We start from the raw sequence: 17,224 nt of genomic DNA, 5'->3' as shown, positions 1-17,224 counted from the left end.
ATGTTGGGTGGTTAGCTTTTTGTCAGCTGGCAGGAGTTCCTATACTTCTTGAATTCAGCTGCAAATGGTGGTCACACTGGCTACAGTTGAATGACCGAGGGGGGGGGGGGGGGTAACTGCACCAGAACAGAATTTCCAGTGTTGTGGTCAGGGGTATGAGTGCAGAGCCTGTGCTGTTAGCAGCACCATAAAAAATACAAGGCTGAGCTGAAATCACTCCCATTCTGCAACTGGAAAAGGTTCCTGTGAATCCTGAGGGTCTGTTGTTTTCTCCCATCATTATCTGCTCAATTCCTGGAAAAGCTGCAGTGTGTGGCTCTGTGCCTAAGATGATATAGTGATAGGACTTGAGGTTGCCCGCCTCTGCGTTCTCTGTAACACAACACTAATGGCCTCTTTAAATGTAGAGGCTCCTGGTTATCTGTTAGGTCTGAGGGGACATGAAGATCATGCCTGAAGCAGAGAGGAGATTAGTGAGAATTTAGCTGTTTCTTAAGAAGGGAATGGGACTAATACGTGTGTCTCATAAAGACACTTGTGTAAAATATATAACTTACTATTTTGTTACTGGCAGGTTTGCAGTGGACATGTTATGTGACATGAGTCAAAATTCTTTGCTATAAGCATACACATATCCTTATGCCCCTCCCCACCATGTGTGTATATAACTGAAGTTCTATTTAATTTCCTTGAGCAAGGAAACTGGGATAACACCTGGAGTGGAGGCAAAGCTTATAGAGCACTGAGCCTGACATGCAGGGTGCCCAGTTCAATCCCACTGCTGCTCCTTGTGATCCTTTTATTGGCTCAAGTACAAAGTTAAATTGTGAGCCCTGCAGAGACACAGAAATACCCACTGTACCTGACTGTAACTGACCTTGAGCTACTACTGAAGAAAGTTTGTGCTAAATCCAAATAAATAAATACACAACTAAAATAAATAAAATCTTCAGGCAGAAAATGGGTGGTGTCTGATTGTGGCCACTAGATGACAGGTCAGGTGCATTTTTGCTATAGGAACATGCAAGCAGATGGATAGCTGGACTCTACTGCTTTCCCTGAAAATGTTTCTTTCTAGTTTTTCTAGTCAACTTGGGATTGAGTAAAATAAGATGCTCCTTTTTGTGTGTATGTGGCGGGGGGGGGGGGGGGGGGGGGGGGGGGGGGAGGGTGCTCATGCTAGTGATTTATTTTGGTAAGCTTGAATTTCTGCATTAACATGAACAGGCGATATTGAGTTAGTCATCTGAACATTTAAGTAGGTATCTAAAACTGATTGGGGATGGAGCTCAGGGAGTTCAGTCACCAGTCAATAAATTTACTTTAAAACAGAGAAAGTATTTGCAGTGTTGCCTTATTGCTAGAAGAAGGTGATACATTGTCACAGTCTGTATGTAGGTGGAGCGTAGTTTTGATTGCTGGGAATAGCAGTGGGGTTGGAGCTCTATTGTGAGAAAAACTTAGAACTAGGCTTTTTGTAAGTGTCAGGGAACAAGTGGAAATTACAGACAACTTTCTTTATTCAGTTCAACTTCTGTTACCCTGTTTAGTAAACAGGTATCTCACTCTGTTCTTACAATTACTATGCTGAAAGGCCTTTTTTATTATGGTGGCCTCTCCAGCTGTGTCTTTTGGGGTGGGAGGTTTACAGTTTTTTCCGGTACTCCTGGGTTTAGGGTCGAGCAGCACCAGGGCCAGGTCATAGGAAGCTCTCTGCCATTTTCCTCCTGCATTGCTCACACTTTCCACGTTGAAGACTGAGTCCAGTGACCTCCAGCCCATACTGGGCCCCATTAGCCTTCCTAGCCGCCACTGCAGAGGTGGAGACACGGAAGGAGCCAGTAGCCACAGAAGCTGTGTTCTGTCCCTTGGTTCCTTTGCTGCAGCGGCACACTCGCCGGATCTCCCTGCGGAAGTGGATGGTGAAAAGACCGTAGATGAGGGGATCCAAGCATGCATTAAAGAGGCCGAAGAGGAAGAGGATGTGGCTGAGGGAGGGTGGCACCCGCTCTCTTGTTAGCATCTCTGGGGAAAACCAGTACCAGATACCCAGCAGGTAGTAAGGAGTCCAGCACACAATGAATGTAAGGACAATGACGACAGACATTTTCAGCGTCCTTAGACGGGCTTTGGGGATGTTGTTGGAGGATCGTCTGAGATGAACCTCTTTGGAAGACACTGCAAAAAAGAACAAAGGAGAGATACCAAAACCTGACAGTGGGATGGGTTATCTACTGCTTTTGCTAAAACTGGGTCGATTGCACCTTAAAGCTAGTTTCCAAATGCAGATTAAAAAAAAAAAAGTACAAAATTGCCCAGCATTGTTCCAGCTCCTGTGCAGTGGCTGCCCAGGGTGGGGGTGCTGTGCATGTTTAATAGAGTATGTTGCTCAGCAAGCAGCCCGCACTAGCTCTAAATCTCTGTTAAAAGGCAAAGTGGGGGGGAGTCCAGTCCACTCACCACAAGCTTTCTTCATTTTGCGGGAAATCTCGATCAGGATGCGGGCGTAGCAGAGCACCATGATGAGAAGGGGCAGCAGGAAGAGGCAGGAGAAGGTGAACATGTTGTAGAGCGTCTCCTGCCAGTGGGCTCGGAAGCTACCCACAGTTGCACACTGGATAAAGTAAGTAGCAGACTGCGAAGGGCTCACGGCGTGGAACACGAAGAGCTGGAAAAAGGATCAGAGAGAACTAACAGTACAGTCAGACAGACCCCCTTTGCGTCACTTTCTCGGTACTGCGCGTGCAGGTTCCTGACTCGGCTACCGCAGAGCCTCGTCCAGCCTGTGGTGCTCTCGCGCTGAAAGGAAGCGTCGGCCGCGTGCCGCCCTCCCCTGTTGGCGCCCACCGGCGCGTGCCACCCTCCCCTCCTATTGGCGCCACTGGCGCGTGCCTTTCTCCCCCACTTTCACACTCTTTCAGCCCGTTGGCGCCTCTGTCGCGTGCCGACCCCACAGGCTCGACGAGGCTCCGGCGGTTCTTTACCTCTTATTATAGCGCTGGGATGATGGGACAGAAGGACATGCGGTTGGACGGCAGGTGAGAAGGTGGAGGGGGGGAGTTGAATTGGCAGTTTCTCGACTGGGCTTGGCTGGTGAGAGGTTTGAGGAGAATTGGGGACAGGAATAGTATGGCAGAGGAGAGGAACAGAAAAATGAAAGATATGCTGGAGAGGAGAAAATAGAGAGGTGGGACAGGTGCTAGTCATAGGGAAGAATAAGGAAATGGAGGAGATGCAGGACATGGAAATAGAATAGGGAGACAATGGAAATGCTGAACATGAGGAAAATAAACTGGACACAGGAGGACAGAGAGTAGAGAATGACACAGGGACCTTTTGTCCCTGTGTCATTCTCTACTGGGAAGGATGATAATGAATTGGACAGTTATTTATGTTTGAGTGATGTAAAGGTCAATGTTTTGTTTTTGTTGGCAAAAAAAAAAAGCAAACATGCTTGGGATAAGTATTGTACTGTTTTGGGATCTTGCCAGGTACTTGTGACCTGGATTGGCCACTGTTGGAAACAGGATACTGGGTTTGATGGACCTTTGGTCTGACCCAATATGGCAACACATTTGTACTTCATGCTGGCATATTTCTCCCCTGCTAGCGCATACAGAGCTGGTTGTATTTTGTACCCCTGGACACTTTAACAGGGTGGATTAGGCTTCCTTGGGGTAGTAGAAGTCAGCTATTGTTGAGGTTGGAAGGGTAGAGGGTGGTGGTGGTTTATTATACTTAAGTACATAAGCACCACCATACTGGGAAAAGACCAAGGGTCCATCAAGCCCAGCATCCAGCTCATTCTTGTTATTATTTTCTATTTGTAATTTATAAACAACAGTTGCACAGAATATTGTTCCTTTTTATACTTTTAGTAAAAAGATTTAAATATAAAATCATAAGTGTTTGAGGCTTTTGCAGATGAGGACAGGGCCTTCAGGGATGGAGATGGGGACGAAGTCAGAGCCCATGGGGACAAACTTTGACCTTGTGTAATTCTCTAGTAGAGAGACAGAGCGGGTACGCTGAACGTAAGGGGAACTGGGAGATGCTACATCTGGAGGAGAGAGAGAGGAGATGCTGGACGGGGAGGAGGGGAAAGAGTTTAGAATTCATGAAAGGCTGGGGAGTAAGGCTGGGGAAGGAGAGGATAATGGGGAATAGGAGAGTTGAGATGAGGGAAAACAAAGATTGTATATAGGCACTGTAAAAAAACAAACAGAAATTAAGGAGTGGTTGGCAAGAAGTGAAATCTGATACTGAAGCAGAAAAATAATGAAGAAAGCTGGAAGGAAAAGATCAATGTTAGAGATGGATGTAGGAGAGAAAGTGAAGATAGGAGAGAGAAGAAGTGGCAAATGGATATGACAATAAATTCTTGAAGCAGATTTAAGAAAAGATGGACAGAGAAATGCAGAAACAAGAGCCTGAGACCAACACAATTAGAAAAATAAAATGGCCAAACAACAAAGGTAGAAAATTAAATTTAAAATTTTCAATTTTGTGATGTCAATTTTTTCAGCATGGGTCTGCTCTCATTATATTTTGCACAGCATAGGGGGAAACATTTCTAGTTTTGTGGTGTTGTACTGCAAGCAAGGGATTCTAGGAATTTCAGATTAAGTTTGGGTATTCTGTTAGAATGGAGTTTCTACCAAAAGGATATGTATGTAGTAATCTGGCCTGTTCAGCTTTCCCAATAGGTGTTCTAATGCTCTACGTCGGACCTACTGCATATTTACACTAGCTGTTAAGCCCGTTAAAACGGGCGATATTTGTGTTTTGCAAAATGTAATAATTCTCACCTCCATCCATAAATGTGCAGCAACCCTGCTCTCTCCCCTGCCCTCCCCCCATGTCCAGCAGCCGTCCTGTATCCCCTGGCCTCCCCCCCTGTCCAGCAACCATCCTCTCTCCCCTGCCCTCCCCCATGTCCAGCAGCCCTCCTCTCTCCCCTGGCCTCACCCCATCCACCGATCTTCCCCCCATATCCAGCAACCCTCCTCTTTCCCTTGGCCTCCCCCTCCCTTGTCCACCAACCCTGCCCTCCCCCCATGTCCAGCAACCCTTCTCTCTGCCCTGCTCTCACCCCATGTCCAGCAACCATGCCCTCTCCCCCCTGCCCTCCCCCCATGTCCAGCTATCCTTCTCGCCGCCGCTCCCTCCCCCCTCTGTGCCGGGCCGCCTGCACTGACCTGATAGCGCCTCTCACCTCCGTGTGAAAGCGCTGCAGGCAGCAGCAGATTGCTCTGCTTCTGCCTGCAGTGCTTCCACACGGAGGTGAGAGGCGCTGTCTGGTCAGTGCAGGGGGCCCGATACGGCGGGGGCGGGAGCAATGGGGATGGGGGGGAGGGGGGAGTTTGGTGCGCGCAGTGTTCATTTCCAGGCTCCAGTGTCAGCGTCCGATAGTCCGACTCCATTTCCCTCTCTGTTCCGCCCTCTGATGTCATCACATCTTGACGTGAGGGCAGGACAGAGAGGGAAGTCTCTACTCCGCATTTGCAGGTGAGTCGGTCACTTGCAATTTATATGTTTGATTGCTGCCTTTTCCTAGATAGGGTCATTGCTATGTGAGTTTTGGAAATTAGTGCTGGGATAGTAGATTTGTTCTAGGTCCTGTGTAATTTCTATTCCTGGTACTGAAAGGGTTATATTGCTGCTACTGAGATTTATTTATTTACCACCTTTTTGTATACATTTACTCAAGGATACACCTGAATCAGCTTTTTTTTTTTTTTTTTTGGGTGAGTTTTATGGGGAAATGTCCTAGCTGTGCTCAACACCCACTGTTTGGGGACGGGACAGGGCATTATGGGGATGCATAATATATGTTTAAATTTAATACCATATGGAGGAGCATATATGTTTTGGGGGTAGGGGACCAGGGAGACAGAGAGGAGATTATAGACATGGGGTGGGAGGACTAGAGAGACAGACAGGATGCTGGACCTGGGGAGGAAGAGAGAGGGGTGAATCTGGGCATGTGCGGTATAAGGGAAGAGAGAAAAGAGGGAGCTAGTGAGAGATATGGGAAAGTGAAATTGATGGGGAATGGGAGTTGTGAGGTGGTAGTGAAGGAAAGAGATGGAAAGCAATAGGTAAAAAGAGAAAGATTAAAGACTGGTTGGTAAAGAAGAGGAGTGAAATATGGATAGAGAAGCAGAAAATGAATGGAAAAAAGCTGAAATGAAGAGATTGATATTAGATACAGTTATAGGGGAAGAAATAAAGACGTTCGTCAGAGGAGAGAGACGTGGCCAATGAATAGGTGACCTTACTACTACTACTATTTAGCATTTCTATAGCGCTACAAGGCGTAAGCAGCGCTGCACAAACATAGAAGAAATACAGTCCCTGCTCAAAGAGCTTACAATCTATTAGACAAAAAATAAAGTAAGCAAATCAAATCAATTAATGTGTACAGGAAGGAGGAGAGGAGGGTAGGTGGAGGCGAGTGGTTACAAGTGGTTACGAGGCAAAAGCAATGTTAAAGAGGTGGGCTTTCAGTCTAGATTTAAAGGTGGCTAAGGATGGGGCAAGACGTAGGGGCTCAGGACCTTGGAAAGAGAGTTAAGAGAAGATAAAGGAAAGCAGAAACCAGAGCCTGAGGCAAAATAGAGAAATAAAATGAACAGACAGCTTTTGAAATATATATCTACCAGTGTAGAAATTTGGGAGGGGACTCCAAAGCCTACTAGCAGGTATTATCGTCTTCAGCTTCATGAAGGCTTCATGCACTTTTTGGCCTGGTTGTCACTCCTCTCCCACCTACACCAGCCCCAACATCTGCTTTTTAAAAATATTTTGCACATTCCAGGGTGAAATGAATATCTTTCAATTTTTCTGGTGTTGCACTGTATACATTGTCTGGCTTCTTGGTGTTTCAGGTGATTTTTGTCTGAATATTTCTATTTTCACTTTGTGATCACTTGTGTTTTATTTGATGAGGGTCTATCTGTGTTTTGTGTGTGTTACCAAGACCGGGTATAGGGTCCTTGTATGAGTTTAATTTGCTGTAGATCTAGAATGACTTTTTCATATTTTTATTATTTCACAATATGCTTGGTACTACTATCTGAGAGGGTTTATATTGCTATTACTGAGATGACTCTAGAATCAGACATTTTCTTTATGGTTTTATGGGGAAATTAAAGTGTGTTGATGCTTTAACAGTTCCTTGTTCTGTCCGGCTGTATACAAGGCAATTATTTTTCAGTGTCACCTTCCCTCTTACTACCTGCTCCATAGAAGGAAGCTCTGTTGGGTAATGCAGAAAGTTACCTTGGCCTCCCCTTTGGAGAAATTCCATCCTCCACCCATGAGAGTCTCTCCATTTTCCCCCTGGTGTAGGCCCTGTAACGGCACTGTATCAGGATTTATACTTCACATGGCTGACACCATCTTGGTTCTCTGTAAAGGGATTGTATATGGATAGAAGTGTAAGGAGGAAATGACTCTTGAGAGTATGTTTCCTTTAATCTCCTCCCTCATTTGATACCAGTTTTAAAGCTCTGGAAGGAGGTGACAGAAGATGAAGATGAAAGGGAACAGATTCAGAAGTAACCTGAGTATATACTTCTTCACAGAAAGGGTGGTGAATTTGTGGAACGGTCTTTATCTGCCTTCATTTTTTTGTTTCGATGTAAATATTTAGTATTCACTGCACATTTCTCCCTGCCTGCCCCAGAAGGATGGCTAAATGGTTATGGTTATAATTATGGTTAAATTTTATTTGATATACCACTATTCACAGTATACGGCATAGTGATTTACAATAAAATAAATCACGGAAACAGAGAGAAACTCCAGTAGTAGACAGGACAGGAGAAAAATGGGAATAACTTCAGTCATTCAGAGACACAATATAGCTGATACTATAAAAACTATTTGTCATTCAAGGCAACAGTAAACTAATAGTATAGAATCTACTAGATCATACATGCAGTTAGACCAGATTGCGGGTCGCAGCCACTCAGTGCAAGATGATAATCATTAGGTTTTGCCAAATGCTAGTTTGAATCAGGAGTGTAGCCAGACCTCAGCGGGAGGGGGGTTCAGAGCCCGAGGTGGGGGGGGGGCAGTTTAGCCTGCCTCCCCCAGCCGCCCACCACTTTGGACCCCCCTCCCACCTTGAACTTAAAGAATATAAGCTCAAGGTGGAATGTTGCTGGGAGAGAATTCCATAAGGACCGGGCTGCACAATAAAAGGCAGTTTGTCTGGTGGAATCTAACCTAGTGGCTGATGAGGAGGGGATATTCAAGTACCGGTCATTCAGGAACTTAAGAAATCTAGGGGGTGTGTATTAGGTTATTGCAGAAGACAAGTATGGGGAATCCCAGAGGACAGAATTTTGTGGGTCAGGATTTTGTGCTGAACACAGAAATTAACTGGGAGCCAGTGGTGTTGGATGAAAAGGGGGGGGGGGGGTGATGTGATCAAATTTCTTAGCATGAGCAAAGAGTCTTAGGGCAGTGTTTTGAATAGTTTGTAATCTTTAGAGAAGTGCCGGAGTAACTGGTGTTAACAATAGTCTAAGTGCAATAACAATGTGGCTTACAGAAGGGTCATTTGCGAGTTTTTGTTAAGAAAGAAATGGATCGTGTGAAATTTTCTCAAGGTGATGATCAGTATCTAGCTAATGCTACAATCTATGGGATGAAAGATAATTCGCTGTCAAGGATGACTCTAAGTATTTGAACTGTTTAACTAATTCTATTAGATTGCTCTGCAAGAGAGGTGAACGTGATGGGATTGCCTTATTGCCTATAATCCAGCACGTGGTAGCTTTTAATTGATTGAGTGTACTTTGAAAGAGCCAGGTAGAGATTTTGTCTAAACTCGATTGGAGGGAAGTAATGTTAGGACAGAAGGAGTCAGTGTAGTGAATTAGTAGGATGTAGTCTGTGTAATAATAAGCATTTAGGCCGAGTTCCTGAATGAAAATAGTAAGTGGGCCCAAATAGCAAGTTGTCTCAAAGATTCTCGACATCCTGTTACCAGTGGTAGTGAGTGGCAAATACCAAAAGAAAGTGCATAAGATGCAAGATTGTGGGGGAGGGTGGAGGGGCAGGAGATAAGTACACTGGTCTGGAGTGTGGGAGAAAGCTGAAAGCTGAATAACAGGATAATGCAGGATACGATTTTGTGCTGTACTGCCAGAGCTGTGTGAGGGTCTTAGTACTGGAATAGCAGAGGCAGCTGCAGCGGAAATAGGGAGGTGTGCTGTCAAAACTGTGTGTGTGGGACATCTTTGTATTAAAATAGTGTTGCTGCATCACAGGACCGTGGTGCATTGATTATGTGAAACTTTAGTACTGTTGTAATAAGAATGGTGCAGATCAGGAGTGAGGTGCACTGGCAAGGTGCTAAATGTTGGGGCTCAATAGGGGAATAGTAGAGGAATTTCCACAGAACCGGAGTGAGGTACACTGGAAAAGCTTCGTGTGAGAGGGAACTCTAGTGCATAGTCAGCACTGCTGCTAGGTATTGCCAGAGTTTTGTGTGTGGTTGAAGTTTGCACATCATTGTGGTGACTCTCTGCAATATTACATGTCCTTCATTATTATAATCACTAAACGTCCATGTATTCTTTGTTCCAGATGCACTTCTGTGCTGATTGACTGAGTTATGACTCAGTGTTACTCAGGAGTGGCAGATGGGAGCAGTGGGAGTTGGGGGGCTGAAAACAGAAAAAGAGGAACATCTGTACAGAGAAAGAAGGGAAAGAGATGTTTTAAATCCATTCTAAGTCATCAAGTTATCAATAGAAATCAAACAAAATAAAACATGGAAAAGAAAATAAGATGATACCTTTTTTATTGGACATAACTTAATACATTTCTTGATTAGCTTTCGAAGGTTGCCCTTCTTCGTCAGATCGGAAATAAGCAAATGTGCTAGCTGACAGTGTATATAAGTGAAAACATTCAAGCATTACTATGACAGTCTGACAGGGTGGGAGGACGGGGGTGGGTAGGAGGTATGCATGGGGACATCAAAGCATATCATTGATATTCTAACAGGATGGGTGTGGATAGGTGAGGGGTGGGGTGATCAACAGAGACATACAGCTTTATGGTTTATAATGGGCTAGGAACCCCAGATCCTTGTTAAGTCCTTTCTGTTGGGTGTTAAAATATTCAATCATTCTGACTTCAAAGGTCTTACGTTCTTGTATGGTTTTAAAGTTACTTTTCAGGATTCTCCCTGTGAAGTCACTGGTACAGTGTCCTGGTCCTGTAAAATGTTGACCAACAGGTGTGGGAACCCTATTGGCACCAGCATTGTTCATGTGATGTCTATGTAAATTGAATCTTGTCTTAAGCATCTGGCCTGTTTCTCCAATATAGCATCCTTCGTTACATTTTTTACACTGAATGATATATACCACATTGGAAGATGAGCAAGTGAAGGATCCCTTTATGTTGAATATCTTTCCTTTGTGGATGACTTTGGGGTCCTGTGAAATATTTTGGCATAGTTTGCAACTGGATAAATTACAGGGAAGTGTGCCCTTCTGTTCCTTTTCAGTCTGTGATGGAAGTTTACTTCTGATTAGCTTGTGTTTTAAGTTGAGTGGCTGTCAGAAGGCCAGTACTGGTGGGGATGCAAGAAATGTATTAAGTTATGTCCAATAAAAAAGGTATCATCTTATTTTCTTTTCCATGCTTTATTTTGTTTGATTTCTATTGATAACCTTAAGAGTGGACTAACACGGCTACCACACTCCTCTACTTAAGTCATCAAGTGAAACAGATGCATCCATTGCTGTGGGGAGGAAGTTGCGATACACAGAGCAGACATGCCATAGATCTGTAACAGTCTTAGAAAATGGGTTTATTCTCCGATTGATAAAAGTTTGCATCTCTGTTTAAGCTAATTCTACCCTGCTGAGAGTCTCTGTGAGCTGTCAGCAGCAACTCTTCAGGGTCCAGCTATGAACATTTCTGAACACACGGAATGTGTCAACAGTGTTGGAAGGGGGCTGACCTGAATTATAGAGCTCAGGGACACAGGAGAGCTCTAGGGTAATAAGCAGAGTATATGAGGGTGAACAATGGAAGATTTCTCACACCTCTGTGGTTTCTACTAAGCGAAGGACATCACATTATCACTTTCTAGTTGAAGTTGGGTATTTAGAAAACTTGCTTCCACAGTCCATGTCCTGATTATTTGCTTCTCAGTCAGAACCAGCCTCTGTTGGCTTCTGTGCTTTGAGCCTTTAGTAACAGCTGCTGTGGTTTTCCACCATCTAGTCCAGCAGCAACACTCCTTGGGCCCAATCTCCCTCCAGAATGCAGTTCATGTGGACCCTGATTCTGAGCACTAGGCATTGCCAGTGTGTGATAGGGATCTTCCCTTCCCCAACTTAGCCTCTCCTAACCCATGGTGCTGTGGACACTGCCTCTGTAGCATCTGTAATCCTTGCCAGCCCAAAGAATAGAAACCAGGCCCTGGGAATGGAACCAGCATCTCTTAAAAAGACAACACTCATATCAAGCCATTGGGCCAATGGATATGATTTCTATTGGAAAAGCTAAGGAGGTCCAAGCCTCACAGATGTGCAGCTGCAAACCAACAGAAGTAAGGCAACAAAGAAACGAGGATTCCAAAAGGGTATATAAAAAAAGTCTTTAATGTGGATGATAAGTCCAATCACAGACTCAACATGGCTGTGTTTTGACATATGTGCCTGTGTCAGGAGTCTACAATGCCTTTTATGTCCAGAGATGCAAGGTATTCAATGCATATACATAACATCTGTTACACGAAACACTGCTAGTTCTCTCACACAAGCATTGGTTTATGCTGGATACTGTATTGTTATGTATATGCGTTGAATACCTTGCATCGCTGGACATAAAAAGCACTTTTGACTCCTGATGGAGGCACATATGCCGAAACGCAGCCATGTCGAGTCTGTGATTGGCCTTGTCCATGGAAAAACTTTTTTATATTTCTTTGTTGCCTCACTTCTGTTGGTTTTATAATTTCTATTGGAATGTTAAGTGGTTTTACTTACTGTGAGCATGCGCTGTGGTAACACTATGTATGCATGAGATATAGCTGTAGTTGGAGAGGAACTAGGATTCCCTCTTCCTTGTCCTAAAGTCTGTGACCATGTTTCCATCCTTAAATATTCTTCTACCCCAGAGAGCTTTGATGAAGATTAGCACAGCTTTTGTGTAAAGGCACTGATGCTGGCAACATATCATGTGCAAATGTTTTAGCTGTGCCCAGCTTGGTGGCAGATAAAGGGCAGTGACAGAAGGAACCTACCTGTGGAACAGCAAGTAGAACACTCAGCACCCAAGCCACGTACAACATGATTTTATTCTTCTTTTTGGCATCCCCTATGCCAAGCGGGTTCAAGATGGCTGACTGACGGTCCAAACTAATCACCACAGTGACAAATGCTGATGCATACATGGCCATTAACTTGAGAAACATGAGGACACGACAGACCAAATCTCCAGCATACCATTGCACAGTGATATTCCAGATAGCATCCAGGGGCATCACGATGAAGGTGACCAGAAGGTCGGCTACGGCCAGGTTGCTGATCAGGATCCGGACGTGAGACCGCTTTCTGTACTTCTGGGTGATAGTCCAGAGGGCAATGATGTTAAAGCAAGCTGATGAAATGAAAAGGACAAAGGTGATGGTAACCCTGACCTTGGCAGCTGTGGAGAAAGTGGGGAGCACAAACACCTCCTCACTGGGATGGGTAATGTTGGGTCTTGTGGACTGAGCTGCAACCTCAATTGGTCTCCAGCTATAGTTGACCGCTGCCAGATGAGTTGGGTTCTCTGTTTTCAGAAGGAAAGTGGAATTCATCTTTTCCAGCACGGTAGCTAGTGCTCCCAAGAGCCCTCTTTTCCCATCTAACATATGTTTTTGGAGGAACTCAAAACTGGTTGTCAAAACAGCATATTGGTATCAAATGCTGAGGTTTGGATAAGATCCAGGTTCCAGAAGAAGACAGGGACATTTGATCCAAGCAAAATATTCCCTCTGAAAGAAAATCTCCAAATCAAGACCTCTTCTGTCAAAGTCCTATTCTGCTCCAAGCTTTCAACAACCATGTTCTGTTGCTCCTATGGGAGACTGCCATACCCTTAACCTGGTTCATGAGCTGCCTCAAGTCATGTCTTTCCTATACTGACCTCACCTAGACACTTCCTCCTGGATGAACACTGCTGTTAGATGGGCACCATCTCCATTCTCCTATCACCGCCTCTTCTGCTGTTGGCTGGATCTCCAAAGTCTGTGCATGGTTACTAGGGTATCATACTATGAATTAGTCTTGGCTGCAACCCAGCACTAAAACTCAGAGCCAACATCCTTTCCTGGCCCTCCTGTGCACCACCAAGAATGAGAGATGGTGGAGGCTCCTGAGCTCTGCCACTGGCTTCAGTGTTTTCTGTTCTGTGTTTCTTAAGTATCTGATCTTGAAAGTAATATTCTGAAAAGAAAAATGGGATGGGGAGGGGTGGTCACAAATTCACAGGATTTCACTTTGATTTTGCTGTTGGTATTTTGCTCTCAAATGCTTACTGCAACCAGTGCTAGGATTTTCAGTCTTTGTTTATGGTGCATTAGCTGATATGGGGTTTGGAACTCAGTTCTACTGGAAACTGTATTGGGGTAGAGGTGGGGGGAGGGTTGTCAGGGTTTTGGTGATTCATACTGGCCATGGTATTTAAATACATTGTATAGTCATCACTGTTGTTATCTGTGTAGCAAGCAGACTGAATAAACATAGAGGCTGCTGAGCAACACTAGCTCTATGATAGCGGGAGATATCCACTCCCTGGACAGCTATGTGGTTTAATTTAGGGCACTCTTTCAGTTGGCCTAAATTAAACTGCTTAGCTTGCAGTATTCAGACTTAATTCACATAGCTATCTACAGAGCTAGGCAGAACATTCATGTTTCTCCCTCACTGTGTCCAAAGTTTTGAATTAGCTAACACTAATAGGTATCCCCACCCATGTATAATAATTCTGTTGTTTTGAAGTTTCCTGTACTATGAAAGTGGACCCTGAATGGCTGTGTACTTACTCTGTAAGATTAATGAAAGCTGTAAAAGACCTTGACCCTTTGGTAAACTGACACTTTTTCAGTATCCTTTGTGTAAGTGTGGGTAGTATTTAAATTAGTCAGTGGTACTTACCCCATCCCCATACATAATCTATTGGGTTTCCAAGAGATGAAATAGACTTGCAATCAGGGTTGGCTTAACCATCAGGCAGCCTAGGCAGACACCTCAGGCAGAAGTTTTTGTGGGGATGCAGCAAACAGCAGCTGCAGTCAAAACAAAACAGGTCCTTAAATATAACTATCAGAATCTCAGGGAGGGGGTTCTAGGATAAGTTTGCCAACTGGATCCAGATTTGCCCAACAGGATTGATCCAGTCCTGGGTTTACTCTATTGCATGCAGGGACTTGTAGTTTGATTTCCCTATTGCATCCCCTAAGAAAAGCAAAACTACAAGGCCCTACATGCAGTGGGGTAAACCCAGGCCTGGATCAACCCTGTCAGGTGAATCAGGATCAATATGGCAACTTTAGATTTGGTGTCTGTAACTTACTAGAAGAGGGACCTACTAACCTTGCACCAACCCTGCTTGTATTATATTTGCATGTTCTGTTTCTAGTGTGATATGGCACTGTGCAGTGCTTTATTTCGAAGACTCTTCTGGTTATGCAAAGCAAGCTATCACAAGCCTGGGCTATAATAATATATATAACGATATAGTATGTTATATTATAATAAGTGTTTATTTGAAGTGTATTGAAAAGATCAATGTTAAAATCTGTTTAGTAAGTTTGAAGTGGATTTCTGAGTGCCACAGTGAATGTGGAGTGAGAGACTTTCTGAGTGAGCTTTAGGGTAATATTTGTATCAGTTAAGTTGTGATAATAAAAAAAAGGGAAATTTTTTTTTAGAAACAATCTGGAGTACTTTATGATAATTACCAGGAGAAGTGTACTCTGGTGTTTAATATTGTATCCCTAGTGTTTGAAGTAGATACTTAGTATTATTATTTGCCAAACAGAGCAGTGAAGTGCTTCAGAGGGCCCCTGTGTGAAATTTAACTATTCTCTCCCTGTGCATGTGTGTAAACACAAGCAGGGGGAGGACAGGGGGAGACTGTGTGAATCATTCATCTAATGGAAAACCACTCATGAATTACATTAAAAAAAGATAATTGGTGTCCACAAGCAAGACCAGTGAGTAGCGAGAACTGGGAAGGGGAGGTGTCTCCCCCAGCATAGGAGCCAGCTCTGTGGGTGCTTGAGCACCCCCAGTATTGAGAAAATTCCTTGTATATGTCTAGCTAGGGGTTAGATTAGAGTACAGTCTGCAGAATCAGGCTCATGCATGTATTTGGTAATTTGAAAATCCTGGCCTGGGGGCAAGACTTCCCAAAAATGTCCTGGTGCAATGAGCTAGCCCAGCAATTAGGAGAGAGTGAGACCCAATTAATATGCACGAGCTGCTTTAGAAACTCAGTATATGCAGTTTTCCACGTGTTCATGGTGGATGTTCTGAAAACCAGATTGATGTTGGGATCACTAGGGCAGGTTTGGGAAGCCCTGGTTTTATGGAAATAGCGATGGAAATCAGAATGCTGCCTCATAGCAACTGGAGACGTTCAGAGAGTGATAAAATATTTCCAAGCTCTATAAATAAAGTAGCCAAGTTGTACTGCGTGTGCAGATATGAGAAGAGAGATGTCATGAATTCTGATGATCTCAATCTATAAATAAATTGGGGTACTAATAAATAATAAAATGTCTCCCTACAATTGATACATTTCAAATAATGGCGATATTACTAACACTAAAAACATTCAATATCAAATAATGTAAATTGTGAATGTTGGTGCTCACAATCTTTGCGGCAGTTTCAACTATATACTGAAAACTGAAAATTCAATCATTGCACCAGTGCCAGGTCCTTGTTACAGTGCTGATATGAAACTCTATAAAGGCGTCTAATAACAACATTCTGATGAAAAATATTTCATACCTGTACTGGCAAGAAGAAAAGATGTTTTTCAAATACCCCCGCCTTCTCCTCCACATCAAATTTCTTTCCAAACTCTCTTTGTCCAAATCACTTCCGTGTGTATCTGCGGTTTTAGTGCTTCCGTCAGCCCCACATCCCAGAGGATGAACTCGTCCTATCCAAAGTCCTTTCCCCTGCAAAAGCGTCCGGATAAGTGTCAGCTGGCGGCTCACTTTCCCGCATATGCTAAAGGGAAAAGCAGCTTGCATCAGATTGCGTTTGTGAGTATGCAGAACATGTTTTAAGAGAAGAAATTACTTCTACAGGAAGAACTGTGCCAGGGATCTTGAAAGCTGCTTCCAGAAACTGAATGTTCTTTGAAGCTACTGTAAATCTATTTGTACGTTTCCCTGGATGCGCCGAAATCAATAGAATGTGTACATTAACAAACACATTCTCCTAATATTAGCTTTTCCCCAGGAAAGTGGGAGAGAAGTTGTCTTTACCTTGGTTGCTGCTACGCGATCTCTCCCTCCCTACCCCGCCCCGCCAGACCCACCGACTGAAGATGGCAAAAAGCTTTATTGCTTGCTTGCTTGCTGATTTCTCCCCTCGGCTCTGAGTTCAGCCACTGCGGATCCTTCTCCTTATCGCTGCAATACCACCTCCGTCCTCTTCATCCTCTGGCCGTCGCTTCCCTACCGTGCTGCTGCGCTTTTCCCAAGGTCATCTTTTGATTTAACCACAAGGATACTTTGTCCTGTATAACCGAGATGATCTGATATAACCCTAAGGAGGACTGGAACTACATCTCCATACCTGCAGTGGGGTAAAGCCAGGACCGGAGCCGCTTGTCTGGTAAAAATGGAGCCAGTTGGTCGCCCCACGAGGGTAAGGAAGGAGTGGTAGGGGGAGGATGGTACCAGTCCTTCCAGTGTGCTTTATAAAATGTGCTAGGCACTCGTTCAAAGCAACAAACTGGAGTATTCGTCAGGGAGTAGAAGTGTCTCTAAAGGAGCTTTCTCGGTGTTTTAGCTTAGCTTTCTGGGTCACACCTAATGTAGGACTCCACGAGATCCAATATAAAATTCTACATAAATGTGTACATCACTAGGAGCAAGAGCAAAATTATGGGTCTTTGGGATTCTGACATATGTGACAAGTGTGGTCTGGGCAGGTGTTCCTTGGTATATCATTTCTTA

General features: G+C 44.1%; 1 protein-coding gene across 3 annotated transcripts; it reads right to left on the bottom strand.

Moving 5' to 3' along the window:
- Window positions 1-1,502: 1,502 nt before the first annotated feature.
- Window positions 1,503-16,902, bottom strand: LOC115457676 (gonadotropin-releasing hormone II receptor-like). 3 transcript variants are annotated; one of them, XM_030187213.1, is made up of 6 exons: window positions 16,842-16,902; window positions 16,044-16,268; window positions 14,181-14,311; window positions 12,284-13,469; window positions 2,461-2,668; window positions 1,503-2,178 (listed from the first exon to the last, which is right to left on the bottom strand). In XM_030187213.1, exons 4-6 carry the CDS (start codon window positions 12,893-12,895, stop codon window positions 1,700-1,702), a joined length of 1,299 nt encoding a protein of 432 aa, XP_030043073.1. In that variant the 5' UTR covers window positions 12,896-13,469; window positions 14,181-14,311; window positions 16,044-16,268; window positions 16,842-16,902; the 3' UTR covers window positions 1,503-1,699. The 3 variants fall into 3 exon arrangements, with proteins under 3 accessions (XP_030043073.1, XP_030043071.1, XP_030043074.1); XM_030187211.1 differs by lacking the exon at window positions 16,842-16,902 and having other exon boundaries at window positions 16,044-16,536; XM_030187214.1 differs by lacking the exons at window positions 14,181-14,311; window positions 16,842-16,902 and having other exon boundaries at window positions 16,044-16,536.
- Between the last annotated feature and the right edge of the window lie 322 nt (window positions 16,903-17,224).

This window comes from Microcaecilia unicolor, chromosome 14 (genome assembly GCF_901765095.1).
Source record: "Microcaecilia unicolor chromosome 14, aMicUni1.1, whole genome shotgun sequence".
NCBI lineage: Eukaryota > Metazoa > Chordata > Amphibia > Gymnophiona > Siphonopidae > Microcaecilia > Microcaecilia unicolor.
Note: the sequence above shows the minus strand (reverse complement) of the source record. Positions and strands in the feature narration are given on the sequence as shown.

What these genes read in the sequence shown, in the direction of transcription:
- LOC115457676 (XM_030187213.1), bottom strand. Translation starts at nt 12,895, where the DNA reads ATGTTAGATGGGAAAAGAGGGCTCTTGGGAGCACTAGCTACCGTGCTG. An exon ending in TTCTACTTGCTGTTCCACAG is followed by an intron (nt 2,669 to 12,283) that starts GTAGGTTCCTTC and finishes TCCTTTTTCCAG; the next exon opens with CTCTTCGTGTTCCACGCCGT. An exon ending in CAAAATGAAGAAAGCTTGTG is followed by an intron (nt 2,179 to 2,460) that starts GTGAGTGGACTG and finishes TCTTTTTTGCAG; the next exon opens with TGTCTTCCAAAGAGGTTCAT.